Consider the following 15,542-nt stretch of genomic DNA (forward strand, 5'->3'; position numbering starts at 1 on the left):
TTGATTTGAAGTTGTAGGATCAGACAGTAGATCTGTTTTTGAATGCAGTGGGTTTGCTCTAAAAATGCATAAACCTTATTTGTAAATTATTGTTTGACTTTTATTGGTACAATTTACCAAGTAGATCAATTCATGTTGTTAATTTACTAATCCCCTTGCCTTTCCTCTGTTTGTGTTTTGTATCTTGTAATGTTTTTGATTGCAATGTGTCATACATGCTGAAACTTGTTGCACCAGGGTTGAGCATTTATTGATAGTACTGTAACAAATAGAAAGGTGAAATGAAAATGTAATCTGAAGATGTGTGTGCATCAATACGTGTGTGTGTGTTCAGTTTTGTCCTGGTCTTCAGTACGACTTGCACATTACCAGGGGTACTAAAATTTTATTTCCAGCTAACATGGTCAGGATACAGAGTGTGTGTGTGATTGAGTGTGTGTGTGCGCTCGAGAATATGTGTATAACAGCACTATTGCCTTTTGCCAAGGGGGGCGTTTGCTCATGTAGCTTGTAAAACTCAATGTCTGGGCACCCTTTAAGCCTTCCCTATGAAATATCACTTGTGTTCTTGCTGTCCGGTGATAAAAGAGCCAACAGGATTTGGAACTGATCTATACAGAAGAGGCCACCTGTTGCAGAGGATACAACATGAACCATTATCAGTACATAATATTATGCGTCACATGAGACCTACTTTTGTTAATAAGCCATATTCTTTAATGCATGTGAAACTAATGTTGGTGTTAAAGGGATAGTTCACCCAAAAATGAAAATGTTGTCATCATTTACTCACTCTGATGTTGTTCCAAACCTGTATGAGTTTCTTCTGTTGAACACAAAAAAAATATATTTTGAAGCATGTTGGTAACCAGACAGTTGACAGTAGCCATTGACTTCCATAGTAGGAAAAAAATACAATGGAAGCCAGTGGCTATCATTCTTCAATTCATCGTCTTTTGCGTTCAGCAGAAGAAAGAAACTCATTTGGAACAACATGAGAGTGAATAAATGATGACAGAATTTAAATTTTTGGTGAACTATTCCTTAAAAATGATACATATAAGCAAATATGCACACTTAAAGGGGCAGTTCACCAAAACAATAATAATAATAATTGAGTATAATTAGGCTATTGGTTCACCCTCATGTTGTTCCAAACCTGTATGACCTGTATGAAACCACATCATTGAGTAAATTATGACAGAATTTTCGTTCTTTTAAACATTCGCCTTTTTCCACCTTTGTTGCCATTGGCTTGGCTTGCTTAGTTGGGGACATTACATTTAATTTAATATTCAACAATAATATTGATCTACCTGCATTGACACTATTATACAAGAACTGAACTGAGCTGTACGATGACATCACGGTTTTCTCCAGAGCGGCTATATATATATATATATATAAATGAACTAAATTAATAACTTTTTTAAAACAAAAATGAAACATCACTGAACTTACTTAAGCTGGACTGTGACGCTATTTTCTTCTGGAAACAAACTTTTTTGCATTATTTTCATGTTATCTCTTTAAAGCTGCTTTGAAACAATCTGTATTGTAAAAAGCACTATATAAATAAATGTGGCAAAATCTTTTGAGAAATGTTTGCAAGATAATTGAATAATTAATATAATTAGAGGCATGAGTGTGATAGGAGGTCAGGAGGTCTAGGCCCACAAACTCATTTCATCCTCCCCTTCACCATTTTGCTTCTTTTTTTCCTCACTTTCTGCTTCTCACATTCTCTTCCTTAAATCTGTTCCATTGTGTGGTTGATGGAGTCCGTTGTTCATTCGTCTCATAAAATCAAATCAGCAGTAGTCTTGGGACCTTGGTGTGTATCAGGGTGAACACAGGGTCGTCTCGTTCTCTCTGCACATCTTTAAAAAGAAAGCGATGCCCAAGGCCTGGAGATAGAGACTGATAAAAGGCAGCAGAATGCGAGAGAGGAACGAGGGACAGTGGGGAGAGGGAGGAAAAGAGATGGTTCATTGTTGGGTGGGCAGTTCCATCACTTGATGACTGTGGCACTCTCCTCAACCCTGCAGCTGGGTTCTGATGCCCTCACAAACTGTCTTTCTTCTTCCCAACAACAACCATGGCTTCGGGGGGTCACAGAAGATGCTTGCCCTGCCATGTGATGGCGCTACAGATGTGGTGAGGGAACTTTTTTAACATCCAGGGCAAAAAGCAAATGCGTCAGATACAAAGGGAGCGTCACAATACCGTCCTTGTATCTTTCTCCCAGCTGTATTTAACAGCTGCAATAAAGAGCTTATTTGAAAAACCTGAAAAAAAAGAAGAAATTGAATGCCTTAGACTTTTTAAGGGATGTCTCTGTTTGTAGTTCTCTCTGTACTACATCTAATGCCTCATCCATATGTATACAAGTGTTTAAATCAGACCTCTTGCTCTGATCTGAAGATAAAATAATGAGCACTGCTCAATCCTGTTCACATCTCAAGCCATTTGGAGCTGTGATTTGGTGGTGTGAATTTAGCACGGAATATTTATCTTTATTTTCTTATTCATAAACATAATAAGGATCATGGAATTAACACACCTGATGCAATTCCTCATTTTCTAAACTTATGTTGTTTACTGGAGTCATTCAGTGTAATGTTTTGTACAGTAGTTTGTTTTTAAAATAAAAAAGTTTGTACATTATAGAATATGCCCATTGCCATATTGGAGCACTTTTCTGTCACCTATAGGCCACATGCACACTCCATAACTATATATTTCTTCTCTGCATTCTAAAAATGTACTCTAGAAAATTCACCGTATTGACAACCACGTTAAGCTATAGAAGGTCCGCATAGTGTATTGAATCGTTCTGTGCATCCGTCGCGTAATTTACCAAATTGATTCAGGCAACCATAGCAGTGACGTCACTATATTTTTGTACCCTGACAGCTTGGGTTACGGTGCAAGGAAAGCACAAAACACATATTACTCAAATTTTGATTCTGTTTCTCTCCACTAGTTCCCCACACCAACCCTATTTGGGGAGGACCGCGTGTCTTTAAACTGCGCGCGAGAGCGACAGATTATTTCTATCGTTAGTATTACTATGATCGTAAACATCTCCACCACACGTATTTTATGCCTGTGAGAAGTCGAAATGTCGCTTTTGTTATCACTAAATTAGTAGGCCTGTGTCAATCATCTACATCCTGTTTCGGAAGTGACTCCTGAATTCCGTTCACAAACGGGATGATAATTTAAGTGATTCACTTGTAGCCTATTTAAACGCGACTCTCATTTCTGTAGCCTATGAGTTGCTTTCAATGGTTAATTACATGGAAGCTCCTGCTCCTTTGTCCATTTAAGCATAGAATGCCTTTAGCCTACTATCAAAAAAAAATAATGTTCTGGAAATCATGGATCTTTTTGAAGTTTTCCATTTATTGGATTGTCAGCAGCTTCATGGAGGAATTTAGAGTCTTATTTTTCTAACATATTACAGCTGTTATCACAGTGGACTAAGCACAGACAGGTTTACTGTGATTTCTCCAGTGGGGATAGAAATACGCCCTTAACATGTGATAGGTCTGTCCACAGGCAAAATTGCAGGCCCAAGGAAGAAAAGTATGTCTGTAGATATAGTACTTATAAACAGAAGATACTCTTTTTTTTTTTTTTGACCATATCTACTTTAAATTTAATTTGCCATAAGTCCATGTCCTGTTTTTTATATATATTTTGTCATCTCATGATATTTGCCTATGTTTTATTTAATCCACCATCCTGATTAATCTGTTAATCTCATCATCTCAGAGCTGGTCTGGAGGGGCTGAATGATGATTGAACGGCCAATGAGGATTTGTTCTCCTGTGAAAATTTCTATATTAAATGACATTTTTAAAATAGATTTATACATTTTGTTTCAAATATGTAATATACAAGGGCAGGGCAAGAAAAATCTTTGTACAGAGGGACTGATTAGATTACATTCCAATTGAAATAAATGGAACATGCATTAAAGCATTCCCGAATCAGTCACATATTTGCATCTTCTGACACTTGTATTCTGCAGGACTCTTTCTGTGCACAAATAAGGAGCATGGATCTTAAGTTTAGTTTCACTGTAATTTTAATTAACGTATTCATACAAGAGAAAGGTTAGGAGTTTGTAGTAGCAGGATACCATCATTCATGCTTTCATGAATATGGAGAGGTTTAGCTCCATCACTTTAATCTTCTGTTAGCTGCCCCGAAGCTTGCTTAGTGCAGACAATAGTGTTAATTATTCCATGCTTCTCTCCTTCAAACACTTACCATTCACATATGTTTATGCAACAAACAAGGAAGTGCCCAAAACACACAGTCATTAAGAATATTCACCACACAAGCAGATGATGTTTATAATTTCTGCCATCGCAGTCATGCCAATGACATTGTCTTTAGCGGTACAGCAGGGTAATTTGGGGTTAAGTTTGTGTCCATGAAAAAGTATCTGACTTTTCTTGTCCTCCCTTGATTGATCCCCTTTGAAATTTCATTATTAAACACGAGCGTCCATGTAAGCCACTGGTGTCTGTTTTGTCAGGATGCTGTTTAACTGTTTAAATACACTTTGACTGCTAATTATTAGTGTGCAGATGTACAGTATATGCATACTAGCAGATCTGTCTCTGATTTGTTTGTCATTTGGGGTAGGCCTGCTCATGGAATGTCCACCTCTGATAAATATAATATGACAACTGTAATGAATAAAACTATTGCATTCAGCACATTTCTGCCCTTATACAAACTTTCATGAGCAAGTTGTAACATCTTTGGGTATTTATAAACATTGGCAATCGGTGAGGGAATTTTTCAGGGAGGTTAATATGTAAATCAATACCGATTAAACCAATAAAAGCATCAGGTTTGATTTTTTTTTCATGCAGTTACAGCTTATGTACACTGAGTTTTTTAAATAAATATTATTGCAGTACGTTTTACTAGAAAGTACTGTTTTAGTCTTTCAAATTTTTACATTTAATTCAATGCTACTTGCTGTTTCTTTGTAATTATCTGTGAAGTTTACTAGTAGTTTTTTGTCAATTGTCATATGATATACCCTTAGTCTTAATAATAGTCTGACAGAGTATAATATCCCAAATTACAAATTTCTTTTAATCTCTCGTTTGCCTTTTTCGGCTTAAAAAATGATATGCTCCTATTGTTTCTTTGTGTAAAACTTTTTTAGCTTTGAGTGCACCTTTAAACTGCACGCCTGTTTAGCAGTACAGCGTTCACCCTTTGCAAGTTGGTTCTTTTAACTTGTAAGTGCATGACAAGTTGCACTATATCAATATACTTGCGTAAAGCTAAAAGTCTTGCGTCTCACTCGATCAGTGCTCACGGGACTGAAAGCGTTAATTTTCAGACGTCATCATTCCCGGGGCGGTGACCTTAAAGGTAGGGGTGGGGGCAGATTTTTGCTCCGGGGATGAGTGGGAAATACGCCTCGCTTTCAAGGCAAATAGCCTGTTTTGGATGTAAAAACATAACTTGTTTGTAAGAGTCGGGCATTGCTTTTCTTTCAGGACAACAAATGTATTTTGTAATGGATTGCCTGTGTTTCCTCAAGGTAAATCTGTAGTTATTTAAGTAAACAACATATTGAAGCGAACGTGTGTTTGTGGTGTTTCTTGTAACCTCCTCTACATAACATCTGTTCTCGGACACATTGGATTTGTCGAATGCATTGTATCAGCCTTTACAAAACGCGTATGTACATTGAAAAACAACAGTTAAAATCGGTTTGAAGTATCAATATTCTGTACAGTTTCGATGTCTTATCGCTAATTTCGCACGCGTGGTCACGATCGACTCGCGAATTGTCTGCGATGTATTTTAATTTCCCGAAGTTACCACATGAAACTGGCTACTTTAGACCGATTAAGGTAGGCTTGGTTCTTTTTGCAGATCATGAGGAAAGTCCAATATGGTGGAGAAGATCTGATTTAAGTATCCAAGGTCTATACGACGCAGTGGAAAGGGGCCGCTTTCCTCCTAATCTTTTCCAAGGTCCCGTTCGGTGCAAACATGCAAAAAAGTAGAACAGTTCAAGGTGTGTTAAGGAGTTGGGGTATGCTCAAGAGACACGTGCCCTCTCCCCTAATTAAATGAGGCAAAAATGCAATGGTCTGGATATGACAGCAGATTAAATTTCGTTCGCCTCTCCATCAATTTTCTGTTTAATGTCACTGAGCTCCATTGTGGGAGAAGAGGACGCGTCATCCAGCCATAAATTTGTGATTATAGAGGCTCGAGGAGGCAGTTGACTCTATTCGGACGGATTTGCTCCGTACCTTCAGATAGATCTTCAACAACCAGAAACCATTCAAGTGTCTTTTATATACCATTTAGGCTTTAAATAGTTTTTTACCGGACTAGACTATGACTAAGTAGTCATGATAAATTAAGAAGCCTCTATTTTTTTCCAAAGGCTGTTAAGATTAGTTAGAAAGCTCTGCGCGAGGAAGGGACACTTCAGACGGCTTTTTCTTGATGAAAGATTTGAATCCAGATCACGGGCGAATTGCCCATTGCGCATAAATCAATAGTCAATTCTTATTTAAAAAATATTTTCTGTCTGGATGGACTTCCATTTTTATAGGTAGGTGTTTTCTACTCATCTGTTTGTGATTTATTTCAGCCATAAGGACTTTTGCAGAAGTATTGAGAAGATCGTGCTATACATGTTTAGGCTACTCGTAAATATTTGTGTCCTTTATGCAGAAGGTACATGGGTTTTCAGAATAAATATGGTAATGATTTACTACAAGGCTGTTCTTGACATTAAAATACACTTTCATCTCGGACATACACCATTCGATCAAGAACTATTTGGCGGTCAGTAAAAAGAGACTTGTATCAATTTTTGAGAAGTCAAGCCTTTTTCTAACTGGCTTTGAATTCAGTATTGTAATGCCTAAACAATATATTTACTTGTAGCCTACAATTGATATGGGAATTTTAGAAAGATACTAATGTGCTATATCTCGTAAGATTTTTATCAGTATTAGGGTATAGCCCACAAAAGACACGCAGTTCTATGTAATATGGGAGAGGGCCTTTTGACCGGATATTTGATTGTTCTGACTTTTTCATTGTTTGTGCTGGACTCTCAAATAGTTTACGTCACACAAAAAAATTACAATTTTAATACATATAAATTATATTAAATTAAATATAATTTATTTTAACTTTTATACTTATTGTTTCCGTTCACATGCTAAATGTTTAACCACATCTCTACTATGGTCGTTTAGTAGGCTAGTTTAAGTAATTCATTCGAATTCAGTCATTTGCATTATTGCTTTGCTCACCAAGGTTACTTGGTCATAGGGTCAAAACATTATTGCTGTTAAACGAAACATGTATTGATGGTAGCTTATATGATTTCATATTATTTCAGTCTGTTTGGATTGAGCCATTCGTGAAATGTAATACTAGCTATACATTTGTTTATACAACCAAATTAAACTCGGAATGACTCATTTTTGTTCCCATAAAAATCAACATGTATCAAGGGCCTTCAGGAGGGACAATTACGTCGACTGATAACGTGTAAAACATTGAATGCATACCTGTGAGAGGAACTATGAAGATCTGACAACCACCAGGCTGTGATAAAAGCATATACTAGGCTACATAGGCTATACTCAGATCAAAACAGCACATTGTCCCGTGTCAAAACCGAGTGGGCCACTGACAATCCAAAAGCATGTGCTGAGCCATTCCCTCAAGGATTTATTTGAATCTTTACATACAGACTCATTATCGCGAATGCAAACAGTGTAGACTATTATACTGCGTTGTGTGACTACATCTCTCATAAGATTTTTATATAAGGTAGCCTATTTAATTATGGTTGCACTACTTTGTTTTAGATTTATGGCAGTAATGAGCAATATAACAGCTCGCAGTCATTCCTTCTTAGGCCTAGGTCATAGGCTACTTTTGTAACTCGTATTTTGAACAACTGTATACTACAATACGAAGATTAGGCTACTCGAAATAGGTAGGCTATTGCTAATATTATTCACTAATTTCCTAGTAATTAGACCACTCATCCGATTAATATTCTTTAGTCACGTTAAATTTGGGAGATAAGCTTTAAGGAGACGTTTTATGAATTATCACAGAATTTAAACTGAGGTATTTATAAGACAGTCTCATTAATGAAGCACTATGGGTGGTAAGTCGTCAGTTTCTTGTTCATTATAAATGGATCAGTCAATAATTGGTGCATATCAACGGCAAGTAGCCTATTTACTTTCCCTTCATCTGCGATGTTTTGTGCTTCTGTTCTAAAGTCCTATGGAGATTTGCAAGGTAATAACAAAAAGTTTCTTGAGTTTTTTTTTACGGGTTTTTGTAAGTGTTTTTTTTTGTGTGTGTGTGTGTGTGTGTGTATTTTGTTAGATTCATTTACCTCTCTATAGTTTGACTTCTCGCTTTTACAATAAAACAGGTCGTAATGAGGTAGGTTTGTGCCATTTATGGGGGTGAAGCAGTACTTCCCTTAATTGGACACAGATGCTCTTTTTCTATCGATAACGCCGTACCCTGGAATTTATAAAGGGCAGCTAGTCGGTATTTACCCTTATTGGCAGTTGTTTTTTTATCATTCAAAAATTATCCCTGGGCCTGTACTGTCTTAAACCCAAAATATTCTTAGGTTGTTAGGGTTAGGGTTGGGTTTCCAACCTCTAGCTACATTTGATTTAGCTTGTCTCTTCATCGTTTCAGTTAGAAATTTGACTTCGGTGTCAGGTCTGTCTAATATTACTCACTCATATGCGATTGCTAAAATCAACTGCATGTTTCTGCATTGCTGATTTCATTAGACCTTACTGTTCTTGTAAAGTTCTTGTCATCGACACAAATAACGCTTCGATCAATGACAACGGACCACAAAACACAAATTTAAACTAAATATTCCTACGCCTAAAATGGTTATTTATAATGTCCACGTTTTAAATACAAGTCCTGATACACACCAGTATACTGCATACATTGGGCCTTCTAAACCGTTTGTCCAAGCCGTGTGTGCACGTCCCTGATGCCTGACACTTACCAGAGGCCAAGCCATTTCACTAGAATTTTGTAATTCTGATGGTTGCAAATGTTCAAAAGTAGCTCAAAATATATTTCGCTTGGATATCAAATGCAGTAGCCTAACTTAAATCATCAAAATGAGAGGAGAGGTCACCAAATAGCTACCAGTCAACCTAATTTAGAGCTTGTAGGTTTAAGACGCCTGCATGCACTCTCAAATATTCAATCAAGTTCTGTTAAGGAATAAAATAATTTGATGTTCCTGTATCATTTAACACCAACGTAAAATTTTACACTTCACGTTAGTTAAATGATACCATATTAGGCTAATACATAGGTTAACATAATAATTAATTAGGCCTATTTTTTCAATACAGCGGATGTTTTAAAATCGTGTTTCTCGTGCAATTTTACGAGCAGATCTCCGGCCAGTGAGCGAAATGAATGTCTTGACTGAACATGCTCCATCCTCGTCACCAGTTATGGAGTGCATTGTCACAATGATTCATCCGACGGACTCGCATAAAATCCCCTAACCTACATGGACGTGTATGCGCATGTAAGCATCGTTTATACATTCGAATCAGAGTGGGCTCTAGTATTCAGGCGTCCTCTGTCTTATTCTTTTGCCAAAGGCAGACCATGGGGATCTCGCACTATCTAAAACTGGTGTGCAACTTAGGCCTGACAATAACTGCGTCTCTGCGCACCCTTGGCCTATACGCTGGTGACAAACGCCCCGTTCCGGTAGTTTGAATGTAGCTGGAAGATGGAGGGAAAGTGTCAATCAGAGACGCTTCATTGATCACGGACAATGCCGTTCGCAGGACTGGTCTGTTTCGAGAGCAATCAGTCACTCCGCATTAATTATCCCCGCGTCCCACAGTAGGGCAGCTCGCGCTGGCACATGGACAGTGTGTGTCTGTTTGTGTGTGCGTGAGTGAGTGAGTGAAAAAAAAAAAAAAAGTAAGAATGTGTGTATGCGCGTGGGGAGAGGAGATTGTGTGGAGTGCGTGTGTGACATCAAGAAACAGACACTGAGGTTGTGTTCAGGTATAAATGTAGGCTATATGTATTTAGACGAGCCTCCATGCGAGAAAGAGAGTGCATTTGGTTGTGTGTAAACGTGTGTTTGCATGGGCTGCTTGTGTGTGTGTGTGTTATCCGCACACCACTAAAAATGCACCCACCCCCACCTTTCAAGTTGCGAAAAGGAGCCAATAAAAACCCAACAATAAAAGGTTCTTTCTTGTCACTAAATAAATTAAGTGCCGATATCTGCTTAAAGCGCTGCACCTTTTTGAGTATTGCAGAACGGAATTCTTTATTGCCCCAATGTTATTGTTTTTTTCCAGCATTTTTTTTTTTTGATAGAAAGGTCGGCGGTAGGGCATAGCACACACTCTGTAACACGTATTTTAGAGTTGGTTAACACAATGACTGTGCACTTTGTCATATTAAGAGCTTCTGCTTATGGATGATTACTTGATTTCATACTTCTGAGGCCAAAATTTCTGTTTAATCTCATTAACCGTGGCATTTTTCTTTCAGGACTTACCCTATTTCTCTCTTTTTATCTCTGTCTTTTTCCTTTCCTTTACAACAAGCCCCACTCCTACAGGATCATAAACAATTTATACATTAATGGAATGATTTATTGAACTGTTGATTATTAATTGATTCCACCACATCATGGAATGTTTTATCGTTTCGTTAAAAAAGTTCAAGTAATTATATATTTTTTAGTAAGTCTATTGTCTCTCTCTTTCTCTCTTTTGTTTAGATGGCCTCAATGATCAGCCCATTTTTTTATCTAAAATTTTAACTAGGCTATATGCAGACCCATATGTAAAATATATAAAATACCAAGCATATGTGGTTTGTAATATAGCACATTATAACTGTTCTCTATATATTGGTAATCATTATATATGCCTATGCTTTTTTCCCCAAATATATTGAGCAAATATTAAAAACGTAATATTCTATATCCAATAAAGCTAATGGTGGTCGACGCCTCCCCCTTATTTATTTATTACAAATGGATACAAGATTGTAACAAAAAACGTAAAGTAGCCTACACTTTCATGAAATTACAGTTCTTCTAATGGCTTATCTGAAGTTGCCCTTATTTATGTGATGGACGCAGAAGGTTTTGCTGGATGAAGTTTAATGGTTTTAATTTAAAGAGGTATAGAAGGAAATAATTGCAGAGTATAAAAAACATAGAACAAAACCAAAACAGTACAGTATATATTTATTTATTTATTTATTTTTCAGTTTATTGAAAGAAAAAAAAGGCGTTTGACAGGCAAAATATATTTATATTTTAATAATAATGCATTGTGGGATAATACAAACAACAATAATATTTCTGTTAATAATCATTTTCCAGTTCACTCACCCAGGTTTTGCAGAATTGCATTTGTACCGAGAGAAAAAAACCCGGCATACAATAGTTCGTTTTAGCGTTTAATTATTAGTTTGTATTTTACGGTTAGTTTATATATACTTACTGTTATGAAATATCCACTCAAAGTTACAAGTCGCAGTCAATGTGAAGTTTTTTGTTTAAATTTCATCGTAAAAAATCCTCAGTTAGCTACCGCACGCTCGTTTTGGTCGCTTTTGCCTTCATTTCTCGTGTTTTAAGTCTTTTAGATCCCATGTATTAGAATTGTCATGTTGCTGTTGAATTAAGCGATATTAATCCGAGAATCTATACTTTAAATTTAATACAACATGTAATTTCCCCCTTTTTAGCGCATTCCCTTTGATTAAGTCACTCTTGACTCTCCTTTAGCTTTGGGGCCAACGAGGTTCGCCTAGGGGAGGCCTTGAAACCGCCCCTCCTTATCTCCTTTCATCATCCAGCTCTGGGACGCCTTGAAACCGCAAGGCCAGTAATTGCTTTTTTCAGGCAGCCCAGTGCGGACTGGACAGCAGCCAATCAGAGCCTTGTTTACATTCTATGATTGACAGCGCTCTGGCAACACGCCAACCAATCAAACAATTTTAAGGACGAGGCCCAGGATTTTAACTCTTTGTTTGCCATTGCACCGTAGTTTGGGCTTTAAGTGATTTCCCATCTTGATGTGATCTGGGTTAAATTTGTTTCTTAACTCCTTAAACCTAACGTGCAGTGACATGCATGCTTTACATTGAATGATACTGTACTTTCACAACAGAAAGAGAGTTTATTTACGTTTGGCTGATGTTAAATTTCTCATTTTATCATTGTTCAGTTAGTTTGTATTATGCTCGATGAGACACACCGGATATCATTTAAAATAATAAATAGGCTATATAATGGCAACTAATAATTTGTCATGTTTGCAAGGCTTACTGTTCCGCTTGTTAAAAACTCAAATGTTGTGAATTGCGTTTCTTGTGTAGTTTGAAGTCATTTAAATAATGGCACTGTAGGCTGCATAAGCAACCATGTGGTCGTGCCTCACACTGAACTAGTCGCGAGACAGGAAAGCTCAAATAAAGCGCCCGCCGTTTTGTTTAGTTGATCCAGCTGACACGCCATTGGCTCAGAGCGCCATCCAATCGGAGCCACTGTTTATCCTGGGGCGCGCTGCACGAGCTTATTGACATGTAGGTATTAGACCAATGGGCGCGACTGCTCCCACAGTCACCTCCCCCTCTTCTCCTTGAGTGGCACTAGCAGATTCAGGAAAGAGCCTCTGACTGCTTGTACGGGGCTCGATTCAGCAGAAGCTCTTACTACTACGGTGCATCTCCGAACTTCTGCACTGCACACGCACTGCAATCAGCAGACTCTAGGATGTAACCATTTCCAAATGTTTTTATTCTGCTTCTGCTCTCTTTTGCGTATTTTTTGTATTATGTTTTTTTAAATCCATTTATTGTTTTGCAAGGAATAACTTAACCAGTAAGTAATTCGTTTATATTGTATTTATATGCGTGCAATAATAAACATTTGCCTTCAAGAGCTGCTCTTACTTTTTGTTTTTTTAAAGAACATCTGGCGTTATACAAAATTACCGAGTTTGTGTTGCAGGGGGGTGAAAGAAAAATATCCCTTTATTTTCATCCGACTCTGTTGCTTTGTTTGAGCAATGATGATGATGATAATAATAATCATTATCATTATAATAATAGAAGATAAGCGCAAGACTGAATTTCTGTTTGAATAAAGAAGGAATTTTATTTAGAGGGAAGACATTAATGTCTTATCGACTAATAATGTAAAAAATACAAGTGTGAATAATTATACACAATCTTAACAAAAGACTAAATCCTACTTCCATTTGTACTGCTATGCAATGGACGTGATAGCAGAAGAACATACGCGCTTTTACCTTTGTAGGCTACACTTGAATAATGGACAGTTGTTTATTAAATTGAAACTGACCATTGGCCTGTTGACTAAATTTGAGTTTCACGTGCTTTTATTCTATAGGCGTTTTATATTGAAATACCATGATTCGTAAAATTGTCTGGATTTTATTGGAGTTTAAAATGGCATTTCCTAACACTCAAAACCTTCTTTAGGAAACCTGTTCTTTCATGTGCTCCTCCTCACCTCCCATCCGTCCTCCGAGCCAAGTCTAATAGATCTCAGATCCCAATGAACGTTAAAAGTTCGGCTTTACTTAATAGCGGGAGTTCAAATACTTCATGCTTTAAAATTGCTGCCCAATTTCTTTTCACGATGTTGCAGAAATGATACATGTTTGCTAAAAATGTCCTTTGTCAGCGCAAAAATGGTGCACTATACATTTAATTCTGTGCCTCAGTGAATGCTCATTATTTGAGGGAAATTCTCTTAAATTGATGCCTAATGTTGTGCACATCAATTCACTCACTCAACTTGTCTCTTTTCATTTTTTGTGTTTTTAATGAAAGTAGTATTGCTACAGCAGTGTGGCACTGCAACCATCCTCACACTCAAAACTGGGAACTTCCAACGTTTTAAGGCCTCATTCAGCAGAACGCTGAAACATCCAACAGACGTTCAACGTTCTGAGCGTCAAATATCTGAAGATGCGAGATAAGGAGATCACCATTCGCGCGAGCTTTTGTAATTCTGTTGAGCAGACCTAATTATTATTGCCTTTCAATGTTCAATATCTGGCAAAAGTACTTTATGCAAGCATGTTATGAGGATGTTTTGAAACAAATCTCGCGCATTAGTAACACCCCATGACAATTCTCTCAATGCACCATTTTGCCATGACAAGACTCCATCTGCAACAGCGCAAGATGTTGCTTTTACCCGTGATTTAGGAAACTAAAGGACTAGAGGCCAGAGGTGAAATATAGACGCCAGTTACCCCATATACAAAGGTTACAGAAAGCCTGGTTCAGACGAACAAAGCAGTTTAATTTAATGGAATGACTGAGAAAAATTGATGAAGAAATTACATTTATAGTTTGATGCATTAAATAATTAACCGTTTGCAATGGAAGCAGTCATACCAAACATCAGCGATTATAGATTTTCTTAATTTTTTTTCATCTTGTCTTGTGGAAGACAGAACGACTGGTTTAGCTTTGTCCATTTTATATATGTTTTTGCTTTAGGCGTCCTTAGTTTTCCATATGCGTAAGAATACTGTAAAAATGTTTTGATCTTGGCATCTCTCTGAATGGTTATGGTATATAGCCTGCAGTGGGTCTTCCATGTAAAAGTGGAGGTGTGCTGCAAGCTCGCTCAATTGTGGTGAGATGAGAGAGACGAGCGGAGAATTTGTAGTTTAGGCAGCAGTCGCAGCAATGGACGTACACTCCTGGTGTTTCCAATGAAGGATTACCATTACACTTCTGAAGGATACTAACATGATACGATCTTGTGGATTTGCATCACTCATTCGTGTAACTGGTTTGTAATTGAAACTACATTTTATGATTTTTGTGTTGCAGAAAACATGACTGGGACATACTTTTTTGGCCGTCAGAGCCAAAACTGTGCTGAATGCAAGACCTAACCGAAACTCTTAACGGAATTATAACATCTGGGCGGCGTTTGGTTCGGTTCTCGTGGTTTCCCGCTCTGGATTTCGGATTTAACGTTTTTTATCGGGATGGAAGGTCGGGATTTCGCTCCTCCGCCGCACCTTTTGGCAGAGCGAGGCGCGCTGGTTCACAGAGCCGCCTCGAGGATCACTCATGCCGGGCACACGACAGTGCAGCATCCCGGTCACTTCCAGCCTGGGAAATATTACACCTCACATATAGCGATGCCTCCACATTCAGGTAAGTGCTTGTGTTTCCCTGTTGATAAGTGAATGCTTTTAAAACATATTTTTAGCAGAATTAAATCGCTTAACTTCAGAAAAGCGCGTTGACTTGTAGCCTACTTACCTTTTTATTGGGAAATTAATTGCTTTTTGGAAATAAGCAATTGCTACGGACTCAGTGTAAGTCACGTCTGGCAGAATTAAAGCGTTTTATTGAACAGTTTACTTGCATAATGTCTGTCATGAGCTGCGAAAAGGCTGGTCGTTTCT

The 15,542-nt window shown here is 37.6% G+C and overlaps 1 protein-coding gene across 5 annotated transcripts in view; it reads left to right on the top strand.

The window, feature by feature from the left end:
* Positions 1-6,535: 6,535 nt before the first annotated feature.
* Positions 6,536-15,542, top strand: part of bahcc1b (BAH domain and coiled-coil containing 1b) — a 101,631-nt gene continuing 92,624 nt past the window's right edge. For 3 of the 5 annotated variants that reach the window (XM_081392887.1, XM_081392889.1, XM_081392890.1), the window contains exons 1-2: positions 12,842-12,961; positions 14,956-15,288. In XM_081392887.1, coding sequence (XP_081249013.1) covers positions 15,117-15,288 — 172 coding nt within the window. In that variant the 5' untranslated portion in view covers positions 12,842-12,961; positions 14,956-15,116. Of the gene's footprint in view, positions 6,614-12,841; positions 12,962-14,955; positions 15,289-15,542 lie in introns of those variants that run through there. The other 2 variants (XM_081392888.1, XM_081392891.1) reach the window with 2 other exon arrangements.

This window comes from Scardinius erythrophthalmus (assembly GCF_964197995.2).
Source record: "Scardinius erythrophthalmus genome assembly, chromosome: 18".
In the NCBI taxonomy this organism is placed as follows: domain Eukaryota; kingdom Metazoa; phylum Chordata; class Actinopteri; order Cypriniformes; family Leuciscidae; genus Scardinius; species Scardinius erythrophthalmus.